We start from the raw sequence: 12402 nt of genomic DNA, 5'->3' as shown, positions 1-12402 counted from the left end.
TCCCTATTGCTGACATTGACATTATCAGTGTCAGGTTTTAAGTTACACTGGTGCATTCCAGTGTCTGTCTTTGGTCTTGCAAACGTGTATCTGCTTCAGAGTTTGCTGCCTCCCAAAGATATTTCAGCATCAATATTTAATTCACAAAGGTTAGTGGATTTGAAGGAAAAGAAGATGGTGAACGTGAGCATTTTTCCCTGAGGGCTCCTGGACGCCCTCTCTGCCGAGCTGGGCAGGTCATCTGGGATGTGATCGGTGGGAGGCCCCACTCTGCACTTCAGCAGTATCAGGCTGGTGGCTGTGGCCACAGTGGCGGTCGTCATCATGGTGTCAGGCACACCCAAGTGACTCTCGGACAGAGGAAAGGGTGTTTAATCTCACTTCCTCTTTTTTGGTATCACTGAGGACATAATCTAGACAGGCAGGCAGTTTGGCAGGGGAAGTGGGAGCCCTGCCAAAATAAACATGTTTGTGTCGGGAAAGTCACAGCCGACAGCACGTGGAGGGGCCGAGGACAGGCTTGTGAGGCAGGCACTCTCTCAAAGTGAGGGTGGTCAACACCAGGGAAATGCTGTGTTTTGCCCAAAATTTGGCAAATACTTTGTCAAAGGATAATGCTCAGTGCTGGGAAAGAATCTGGTGATATGGTTCAGGACAGGTGTTCACCTTCTGCACCTGAGTAACTTGTCTTTTCCATCTACCTTTTGGAAAGCAGCTCGGCAGTGTGTATGAAAAGCCGTGAAAGTACTTCTGTATCCCTCCGTCCAGGAACCCAGGGACCTGTCTTCCAGAAACAGTGAGGCCGGCAGCGGTCTATGAATGAGGGTGTTTATCCCAACAGTATTTACAACGTCAAACACCGAAGATCAGCTAAATAGACAATAATAGGAGAATAGGAAAGTAAATCACAGTTCACCTGAGTAGTAGAATATTATGTAAACAAATTGCTGAATTTTTTTCATAATCTGGAACAATGCTTTGTAAATGGAAAAAAGCAGAATATAAAGCTATGTATAGAATGGTACTAATTTTGTTCAAAAAATTTAACAAAGGTATGCATATGCATATACATGCTCTTAGACAAACAGATATTAACAGGTGTTATTTATGGTGGGTTACGAGTGATTTTAATTTCTGTATTCCCCCCGCTCCCCTCCCCCTTTTTAATGATAGACATACGTTAATTTCATCAGGACACTGCACTAAAAAAGTGAAGGGAGACGTAGAAGAACCCAGATAGATGGCAGTGGAAAGATGGAAAATGGAGGGAGGGAGAAAATAAAAATAAATGCTATTTATTCAGCATATTATAGATATTAGGCCGTATTATATGCTCTGTCTACGTGATCTTCTTTAGTCCTTACAAGAGCCTGAGATGTGGGGACTTGGGCTCCATTTCCAGTGGAGGAATCTGAGACTCCTGGAGAGCTGCAGGAGCTTGTGCAAGGTCCCAGGGTGAGAACGTGGCAGCTCAGCTCCAGGGCGTCCTCTACGCTAGTGACCCTGTAGAGGGAGAGGTTGGCACAGCCGTGATCTGGCTTTTGAACATGGCCAGACTCTGAAGACGCGTGGCAGGGGAGGAGAAGCAGCAGCCAGCCAGTACAGACTTTGTGAGCCTGCCCCCATCCTATCCTGGCTGACAGAGTGAAGTCCGGCCCCCGGTTGGTGCACCGCTCATCCAAGCCAGAGCTCACTCTGACCACGTGGGCCGGCGACTCCGTGCCAGGCTGCAGTGCTGTGTAGGGAGCAGGAGGAAGGCAGGAAGAAATGAATTTTGATCTCCCCATTGCTTTCTTTCCCTTTACAAACACTAGCTCTCACTGTGTGCCAGGCACTTCCTATTCTAAACACTTTACAAATATCAACTCTTTGCATTTTCGTATCGACCCTATGAGGTAGGTATTTTATTATCCCCATTTTACAAAGGAGGAAACTGAGGCACAAAGAGGTTAAGTGACTTGTCCAAGGTCATACAGCTATTAGGTTAAACCATTATGCAATTGCCACTATTTGACACTTTTTGACCTATAAAAATGATGATTACATATACTTAAACATAATAGCAAGTGGAGATGCTGAGATTTGAACCCAATTAAGCTAGCTGCAGAGCCTGGGGGTTAACACTATATGATGCCTTCTCTTCAGTATCTCATTCCCCCGTCCCTTCCCAGCCATGGGATTTCTGAGCCCTTTGATCAGGCAGTACTGTGGCTGCGGGTATTTCAGGAAAGTGTGATGCTAGGATGTTATCAGAGCGTATCTTGATTTACCTCTTCTCTGCATCTCCTTGACGTCTCCTATTTCCATTCGGACTCTGCTCTCAGGGAACTTAAGTGCTTACATGGTCTCGTTTACATGTGACTGGGTGAAAGGGTGCCCAAGCCAGGCCATCTTGAATTTGCCCTTTGGGAATCTGCAGGTGGAGGTCAGGTCACACCTAAAAGGAAGCACACTTGGCAAGTCTCCTTCCTGAATCTCCTTCCCTATGGTGGCCCTGCCCTCTTTTGGCCTCCTTGGCTCACAACCCCAGAGCACCCTTCCTGTGGCACCATAGCTGACTGTCACCAGGCCCCTTTACTCTGTCCTAATTGCTTGTAATCATCCCCTGTCCCCTTCGCTGGTCTTCTTGTCTCTGTTTTTCTCTGCCAGCAGCCTCTCCTTTTTCCAGTGCTATGGAAAGAATTTTAGTCTCAAGTGTCATTTTGCCTTCTCTGGAGGCTCAGGTGCTTTTTAATATTTTTGTGAGTCAGAGCTCTAAATCACAGCTTTATGTACCTTCCTTCACCAGGAGAGGTTCCTGGTTGACCCCATGGCTCCTCCCAGATGGACAATCTCTACTCAGGTTATATGATCAAGACAAAAAAAAACCCACTCATCTTCATCCCCAAGTGTATTTCTGAAAACCTTCCTTCCATGGAAATTCCCTCCTTCTGCACTTTTGCCTTTGCCTCTCCCGCTTTGGGTAAGACTCTCTGCCTCCAAACTCGCAGGGGTCCCTGGTCTTAACCTAGCGACCTCATCATTGTGTCTGGGACCATTCCTGGATTAAATCCAGGAGTTGCACCTTTTAGACCAACTCCACATGAGATGAAGCACCTAGACCTCTGTTTCCTTTCTTTAAAACTGGAGTACTGCTGGCTGAGTCAGTCATTGCTTCGTGCTCAGACCAGGGTACCACTTGCTTACCTCTGCTCCTCCCACCTCCACTTTCTTACCTCCACCACTTGGATTCAGGCTTGCTCTTCCCCCTGGACCATGGTGTCAGCTTCTCTGTGGGTCTCCTGCCTGCCACAGCTCCCCGTCTTCCTCTTCCTCATGCACAAACACACTGAGCCTCATCTGATAGTTTTTGGTAACAGATGAGAAAGTTTGATGAACAAAGTCCTCTATGAATGCAAGGGGTACAGCTGCTGTCAACAAAAAGTTTCCCTCTGAGGTCATGTGTTTTCCATCATGTGTTCAATTTCTTCTCCCTGCGTACCTCCCCACAGAGTCAGCAGCTTAAGATGGTCGGCACATGATGTAACCATGGGTGTTTCTTCTCTCCCACCAGGAGCTGAAGCTCTCTTCCCACGAGGAGGCCTTGTCTTTTGTGTCCTTGGTAGACGGCTACTTCCGGCTCACGGCAGATGCCCATCATTACCTCTGCACCGACGTGGCTCCCCCGTTGATCGTCCACAACATACAGAATGGCTGTCACGGTCCAATCTGGTTGGTTCTAGAACCTTTCAGTTGCCTTTAGTGTGAAAAGAACCCACATTTTAGTGGTGGGGAGTGTGACTTCCTCACACGTAGGTGTCGTCAGTGGTTTAGGATGGGGCCAGATAAGCACGTTGTTTAGTGTGATTTGGTGCCCTCTTTCCCATCTCTGCTGTTCGCTGGTCAGGCCTTCCTGTCATCTCCTGCCTGGGTCCTTCCAGCAGCCACATCTCTTCTCTCTCCTTGGGTCTCCTTGTGGTTTAGCCCCTCACCTCTCCACAGCTGACCAGGAAGTGCTATGCGTCCTAATCCCTTGCTGTGCCAGACAGTGCCAGGTAAATGGTGGGGACAGTGAGGGTGACCAAACTTAGAGCTGGAAGGGGCTTCACTGGATAGCTGTCCCACCTGCATCTCAGAATTAGTAGCCTGTGCTCAAATATCTCTGGTGATGGGGTACTTGGTGCTATGTGAGGCAGCCAGTGGGTTATAGCCCCAGCAATTACAGATATGCATCCCTTTCTGAGGTGGAGTTGAAGTTTGCCTCTCTGTAGCTTCTGCCTGCTCATTGGAGTTCCGTCATTTGAAGCAACAGGGATTCATTTTACTGCCTCTTATATATGACTGTCCTTCAGGCAAAGGAAACAGCTGCTGCGTTTCTTCTGAGTCTCTCTTCCCAGACCAAAAGATATCTGGGGAAGCATCTCTTCAGCTGCCTTCTACATGACGTGGTTCCCTCCTTCTTCCCTATCCCCGTTACCTTGTGGGCAGGTAGTTTGTTGGAGGGGTGATCCCTGGCCTGGAGAGGCTCACAGACTCACGGGGAGACAGACACACAAGGAGTTGTAGAGCAAGGGGTTGAGCATTATGATAAATATGCCAACCACAGTTAGGCTGTGGGGCCCTGGCACTGGCTCATCCCTTGGCCTGGACTGCTTTTCCTCCAGAATTTACACAGCCACCATTCCTTCAGGTGTCACTCAGACGGCACCTCATCGGTGAAGTCCTTCAGGTGTCACTCAGACGGCACCTCATCGGTGAAGTCTTCCCACCACCTTCTATAGAAAAATGACACCTCTTCCCCCTGCACCTCACCCTCTCTGGCTCCTTCGCTCCGCATTATCTTTCTTTCTTTTTTTTTTTTTTTTTTTGTGGAAGATCAGCCCTGTGCTAACAGCTGCCAATCCTCCTCTTTTTTTGCTGAAGAAGACTGGCCCCTGGGCTAACATCTGTGCCCATCTTCCTCCACTTTATATGGGACACCGCCACAGCATGGCTTGCCAAGCGGTGCGTCGGTGCATGCCCAGGATCCGAACCGGCAAACCCCGGGCCACCACAGCAGAGCGCGTGCACTTAACCGCTTGCGCCACCAGGCTGGCCCCTGCATTGTCTTTCTTCAGTGGCATTTATGACCTCCCAACACACTGTGTTTATTTTTGGGTTCATTTGTTTCTTGTCTGCCTGCCCTCACTGCCCAGAACATGAGCCCCAGAAGGGCAGGGGCACTGTCTACTTGGCTTACGGCTTTTTCTCAGCACCCATGGCAGGGCCTGGCACATCGCAGGCCCTCAGTATTTGTCGAGTGAATGAATGTTCCGTGTTCTGTGCCAGGCTGACACTCATTGCCTAAGGAGCTTCTCAGAGTAGGAAGCATTCAAATCAGAGTAAACTTTGAAAGACCACTGATGGTTTCCCAGGTCTTAAAGAGGGGAAAGGGCATCCCAGGTGAGGTATCTATATGTGCAAAGGCATGAAGGTTTCAAGGACCATAGAGCAGTTGGTCTTTGCCTTTCTAATGTGTGTTGACCATATCAGCCCTTTTGCACCAACACTTGGTGAGCACTGCTCACTAGGTGTAGTAACCTCATGTGTGGATTTATTTAGCAGGTGCCCACTGCCCTGCATGGGCCAGGACTGATTGGTCCTGGGGGTGCAAAGGAGTAAAAGACAGGCCTGTTCCCTATTAACATCTTCCTAATGCTCACTGATTTCTTTATTCAGTGTTTATTATCATTTATTGAGCAGCTACTATGAGCCAGACATGTTCTGGTTACAGGGCATACAGCCATGAGCAGAACAACCCCACATTGGCACCCTCCTGAGGCTCATGTTCTAGTTGTGCTGCCTAGGGATGGGGGAGGGACCCCCACCACTGCCTTGTGGGCAGCTGCACGTCTGCAGCCTTGGGGAGCTCTTCTGGCTGGAGCTGGAGGTGCATGTATGGGGAGCTGGGGGACGCACAGCACACAGTGCCTTGGGCAGCAGACCAAGTCCTCTTCTAGACCTCAGAGATTCGATCTGTGGGAGGCTCCTCAGCATCTCAGCCTGCCTCATGTAATATCAGAGAGGATCTTAGGACCTAGGACGGGTAATGTGATGGGGCCATGAAACTTGAGGTGGCACAAGGAAGTGGATACCCCATGGGGTTAGTGTGCTCCTGTTGGTGTGAGCTCTTTCTCCCTCCAGCACAGAATATGCCATCAATAAACTGCGGCAAGAAGGAGGCGAGGAGGGGATGTACGTGCTGCGGTGGAGCTGCACCGACTTTGACAACATCCTCATGACCGTCACCTGCTTTGAAAAGTCTGAGGTCAGTCGGGATACTGGCTTGGGCCAAGGCATATGGCCACACGGTGCCTGGTGCAGCCTGGTCCAGGGGCTGCTGCAGAGAGCACCACCGTTGGGGTGGGGATGGGAAAGCCTGTCTCTGAGAAAAATCCCTGGCAGTTCCAACAGGGGCAGCCTGCTCTCCAAGAGGAGACTGCTCCCGAGCAGCCAGACCCTGTAACCTTCCTCCTCACGGCGCTTTCTTTCTTCCTTCAAGGGACCCAGGGCAGGGTCCACTGTTGCTCTGGAACGTGGAACGCCGCGACCAGAAAACCAGTTCACGCCAACACTTACGAAGTTTGTGTCATTATTTAGAGTAGTTGTTTTGCACTCAGTGCCAAGACCCTAACAGACCCAGAGCCGTGTGTGCTTGCGTGGCATTCACTGGTACATGCCAGCGCCAAGAAGGCCGGCTCGCAGCCTGGCCTGACACAGAGTTCCCCAGATGGTAGCCTTGGACCTTTTAACTGACAAATTGCTGCCCGTGTTTTGACAACAAGTGGAGATGACTGCTAGTGATTCAAGTGTAGCTGGAAGCCAGGAATGAGGGGAGGGAAATCCCGAAGGCTAAGGTAGAAGCCAGAATCCCTGACTTGACCTCACTAGACCACAGATGCCTTTGTTGTTCATGTAATTTCTTTTAAAAACAAGAAATGGAGTGTTTTAAAAGACAATGAGTTTTACAGAATTAGTCCAAATAAATACGCGAGTGTTGATGGGGTTCACCATGGACTGGGAAAGCTGGGGCGAGGAGGGGCCTGTGAGATGGAAGTCAGCACGTGAGCATGCCGTGGGCCTCAGACACAGGAAGAAGTACCAGAGAACCCCTGGGCCTGGACTCGCTCGGTCCAGAGTGGGAAGAGGAAATGGCAGAAGGAGCCCCGTGCTGCCACTGTCCTGGATGACATCTCAGGGGCCACCGGCCTGCGGGGGTGTTCTTGGATGGCTGGGCTGAGCTGTGCTGGACCAAGAATGTCTGTGGTTCAGTATCGTGGTCCACCCGGTGTCAGGTCACCTGGGGAAAGCAGGACTCACCCACGTGGTTACTCCTCCTGTTGATTTAGCTCAGCAGACACTGAGCGCTTGACCTGCATGTTCTCGTTCACGCCTCATCCTAGCCTGATGGGAGAGGTGATCTTATCCCCTGTACAGATGAAGAAACTGAGGCATTGAGATTTTAAATATCTTGTCCTAGTTTATGCCAGAAGTAGATCTTTCTGGCCCTCATTCTTAACCACTAAAATAGTTTCCTTTGTACAAAAAGTGCCCATGTAGGAAAACTTCTGCCTGTACTTCCTCTCTGGCGCCATAGAACCCCAAAACTGGAGCAGACAGCTGACCGCTGCCTCCCAGGGTGGTTCTCAAATAGACGTGTGGCCTGGAAGGGCTCAGTTTGAGGGAGTTGCTGGATAAATTTTGCTATAGTAATTATTACTTCATGCATAATAATATTTGCTAACCTTTATAAAGTGCTATGTTTTTTACGTGCACCGTGTCATATAATCATAGCAGCAGTTCTGAGAGGTTCATTGCCATGAACTTCGTCTTACAGGTCCAGAAGGAAGTGATGCTGTCGGGGAAATCACTGCTCTGCTCTGCTGTCGCCCTAGTGTTAACGCCCTGTCATCAGTGCCTTCTCCTGGACCCCCTTTTCTTAGTTACTTAGTTATCGTTTTGTTTACTTGTTTATAATAAGCTTTTTGTTTTTGAATAATTTTAGATTTATAGAAATGTTACAGAGATAGTACAGAGTTTCTGTGTATCCTTCACCCAGCCTCCCCTGTTGTCAACATCTTACGTACTCCTGGTGCATTTGCCTGACCCCTGACCCCTTTTAAATTAACAGATTGTTTCTGGTCATCTTCCTGAATGGCAGGTGCCAGGTGGCCAGAAGCAGTTCAAGAACTTTCAGATCGAGGTGCAGAAGGGCTGCTACAGCCTGCATGGCTCCGACCGCAGCTTCCCCAGCCTCGGGGACCTCATGAGCCACCTCAAGAAGCAGATCCTGCGCACGGACAACATCAGCTTCGTGCTGAAGCGGTGCTGCCAGCCCAAGCCCCGAGGTTGGTCTCCCCATGCTGCATCAGGCCGGTTCCCCTCGGTGATGCTCCAGGACCCTGAGCAACCAAAAGATGCCGGGTGGTGTGAAGAGAGTGGCCCCTCCCTACAGTTTCTAGGTGTTTTTCCTTGAGTTTTGTTACAAGTCTGTCCCCAACTTGTAACAAATCCCATTCCTCAAGTGTCAGCGTTTACTATAGAAAAGACAGAAACCTTTTCTCAGCATCTCAATTAGGCTGCAGGAAGAGGCATGTTTAGGATTAGTAAGCAGAAATTTGCTTCTTTCTTCCTTAAGATAAAGTGTTCTGAGAGTTCCCCTGTCAGTGGTTTATTTCTCTGAGAAATGTTCCTGGCACATCTTCTGGGGGCCAAGAACTATGTTAGATGCAAAGAATCAGAAATGCATCAGACTCACCCGGTCCCTGTGTTCCAAGGGTTTCCAGTCAAATACAGAAAACAGGTAAATGAGGCCGCTACGGGATGTGATGGGTGTGTTAATCCACGTACCTGTATCAGACCCTGCTGTTGCAAAGCAGGGGATGGGCACGATCCCTGAGTTATGTGGCATGGGAGACTGCGGGAGGAGGTGGGTCTTGAGCCGTGTTGTACAGTGTGCAGGAGGTTGCCGGGTAGATGAGGGCATTTCCAGCAGAGCATGTGCAGGGGCAAAGCAGCAGGCAAAGGCAGAGGGTGTGGAAAAGTTCAGTGAAGTTGGAAAGAAGGGGATGTGAGACTGTGAGGGGAGAGATTTTGGATGCTGGGAGGCCCTGGCTGCCATGCCAAGGAGCCGTGACTTTATCCTACAGGTGGTGGGGAGCTGCGGGAGGATCGAGGAGTCACGGTAGGAGAGGCAGGAACTCAGCTGCTCTTTACTAAGCCCTGTGAACAGTGTCAGTGATGTCCTGCAGGTGGATTCATCACCTCTTAGAATGTGAAAACTGGAAGGACACTTAGGGGTGACCTGGTCAGGTGCCCCATTTTATAGATGAGAAAACTGAGGCCTGGAGAAGTGAAGTGGGTCTCATTGAAGTGAGGCCTGAAGAAGTGAAGTGGGTCTCTCAAGGTCAAAGAGAGGTTTGAGTGCCAGGTCTGCCCTGAGTGCCATATCCCTTGTGTACTGGTTTTTTGATGTTTGCCTACAAGGGACCACCTTGTGTATGTCAGATCCTTCCCTTAGAAGGGGTCAGGCCTGAAAGGGCAGCACAGTTATTCCCGTTCCTAGTAAGTGTGGTCGAGGATACTCTGGGGAGTCTCCGAGACACATCTTGTTTAAGGGAGTACTTCCGTGAGTCTACAGCAGGATGGGCAGAGGAAGCAACACAGGACAGAAAAGGGCAGGTTCTTGATGTTTGGATCACTGTTGGGTCTCCCAGGAAGGGGCTGACACTGAACCTGGTGAAGGAGGAAGGGCCTGTGTTCCTGTTGCTCAGATAGGGTCTCCTGCCTGCCTTGGGTAAGAACTGTGGCCTGTTTCTGAACTTGAAGACGTTCTGTGGAGGTAAAAGCACCTCTGCCCTGCCTTCGCCCTGGGACCTCGGAGTGCGTTAAAATCTTAAAGCCCAATGGCCCTGATTACTCACACGGTGTCTCCTTCCATGTATTAGAAGTGTTACTTTCCTGGGGATTAGTGGGCTCTGGGTGAGGCTGAAGAAATGGAGAGCAGCAACCCTAGGAGGCAAGAAGAGGTGGCAGGTTGGAGACTGGGGCATGATTTCTTTGCTGAGATTTGCTGGGGAGGTGTCTGGTGTAGATGCCACCCCTGTGAGCCAGGAGCTCTGGCAGGAGAAGCACAGGAAGGGAAGTGAGCCTCTGACCCATGGCTTCTGTTGAGGCCCCTGCAACTCTGCATTGAATGTATGTAGGGCCTGCTTCTCCCAGTGGATTCTGAACTCTTCAGACAGGCTTGGGTCTCACTAACCACTCAGACCCGGAGGTGCACAGGCCCCAGCACAGAGTCTGCGTTCGCCAGTGTCTGTCGAGTGAATAATTACAGCAGTAGCTACCTACTGGTGAGTACCTCCTAGTCCCAAGCAGTTCACAGGCATATTTGCATTTCTTTTATCTAAACAGCAGCTCTTTGTAGCTATTATACAGGTGAGGAAATTGAGGCTCAGAGATGTTCAGTGACTAGCTCAAGGCCACACAGCTAGGTAGTATCAGTAGCAGTTAGAACAAGAGTAGCAGTAAATCCTGATGATGATGATAATGGCTACTGTCGTGCGAGTAATGCTTGCAATTTGCCAGGCCTGTTTGAGGGTCTTTCATGTTTTAAGTCATTTAAACAACCTCAAAACAACCCAGAGTATGTTGTTACCTCATTATACTTACCTGAGATTACTTAGGTAGTGGGGGAGTGGGGGTTTGAACTCAACGTTTCCTAACGCCAACTCAAGTGATCTTTCCTCTACATCATACTCTTTGCAAAGGTGCGGGTACAGCCATCTGCCCAAGACCTGGGGACAAGGGCAGATTCTCCTGACCCAGGGGAGGGAGTGCTGGGGAGGGGAGGCGGGACCGGAGGTGGGAGAGTAGGAGAAAGCCCCGCGAATGAGGCTTCCTTATGTAGGCCTGCTTCCCTCTGCCACCTGCAAGTTAGAGAAGTGGTGAAATCAGGAAGATTAGAGAGAATGTCATTTTGGGTTCTTCACTGTCTCTGCTCTGCTGACGACAGCGTTCTGATGGCCAGACCCCAACTTGAAAATGCAACCGAGAAGCTCCTCGTGGAATAAATGAAAAGCAGGCAGCCACTTGGAGTGGGTGTGACAGTTAAGCAAATCCACCTGTCTCGTGCGTTGTCTCTCCCCACCGCCCCTCTCAAGTCTGAGAGTGACCATGTTAAGAAAGACCCGTTGGCCCATCACCACTGATGCTCTCACAGCCTCACTTGTGGATTACTATACCCTTCAGCTCTGACGCTGTTGCCAGGGCTCGAGGAACCAGCTGGTGCAACAAGGCTGAAGACGCTGACTGAGGTGTGATGCTGGTCATGGTTACAGTGGCTCTGGTTATGGAGCACTCACTGCACACTGTCCCATGTGTTATCTTGTTAACCCTCACAGCACCCCAGTGGGGGGGCGTGACTGCCCCACTTCTCTAGTGAGGAAACAGGTTCATGGGGTTTAACAGCTTCCTCACTCACATGGTTGACCTAGTGCCATGGTCGCTGAAGCAGCCGTGCAAATGATCAGCTCATAAATGGCCCCTGTTCCCACCCTCCTCTCTGATTTCCCAAACGGCCCCCCTGCCCGACCCTTCCCTGGGGACACCATTCAAGGGGCACCTTCTTGATGGCCTTTCTCCATCCGGGCAGTCCTGAGTCTGATTTTACCCAGTTAACAGGGTGGAGTCGGGGTGACAGAATGGAGGAGAGTAGACTGTGGAAAAAGGTGTACCCAGGATCGGATCACAAGGGGAGCCTGTACCTGGCCCTGTTTCTGGCTCCCAGATTCCTAACCCCACCAGGGCCAGGAGTGCTGTGGGGGAGAAGAGCCTGGAGCTGTCCCAGACTAGGAGTCCTGAGTCAGGGGCTTCTTGCTGCCTGACTTTGGGCAAATAGTTTAATCTCGGACTCTCTCTTTTCTGGTCTATAAAAGGCAGCTAAGAATACTGTGTACCTCTTAGATTTTCCTGAGGACGAAGGGGTTAATGTGTGTAGAGCTCTTAGAACAGTGGCTGGCACAGAGAAAGCAGTCAGAAAGTGTGAGCTGACAAAAAACAAAAAAGGAAAAGCAAACCCTGCTGTGCAGAGTAGTGAGGGTTTGAGAGCCCATGTTCGAGTCACTTGGCCCGCTGAAGGGACCCCGATACTCAGCAGCTAGTCGATGGGGTTCTTGGGTGCTCCCCAAATCCTCTCACTGCTAGTGCGAATTGGGCGGTGCTTTCTTCCCACGACAGCCTTGAAGCCTGCAGTGGCCCCATGGTGGGAAGGCCACCTCTGTGGATTATCCAGTCCCAGTTAGCCCTCTGGGCCACCCTGGTCTGGCAGGTTTTGTAACATGTTTGATTTGCTATGTGAATCAGTAGAGCTTGGAGGATGGTCGC

The 12402-nt window shown here is 50.2% G+C and overlaps 1 protein-coding gene across 1 annotated transcript in view; it reads left to right on the top strand.

Moving 5' to 3' along the window:
• Positions 1-12402, top strand: part of JAK1 (Janus kinase 1) — a 49955-nt gene that overhangs the window by 19842 nt on the left and 17711 nt on the right. Inside the window, exons 9-11 of the mRNA XM_058538220.1 lie at positions 3554-3711; positions 6163-6286; positions 8180-8366. Coding sequence (XP_058394203.1) covers positions 3554-3711; positions 6163-6286; positions 8180-8366 — 469 coding nt within the window. The remainder of the gene's footprint in view (positions 1-3553; positions 3712-6162; positions 6287-8179; positions 8367-12402) is intronic.

This window comes from Diceros bicornis, chromosome 4, assembly GCF_020826845.1.
Source record: "Diceros bicornis minor isolate mBicDic1 chromosome 4, mDicBic1.mat.cur, whole genome shotgun sequence".
Taxonomy (NCBI): Eukaryota; Metazoa; Chordata; class Mammalia; order Perissodactyla; family Rhinocerotidae; genus Diceros; species Diceros bicornis.
Note: the sequence above shows the minus strand (reverse complement) of the source record. Positions and strands in the feature narration are given on the sequence as shown.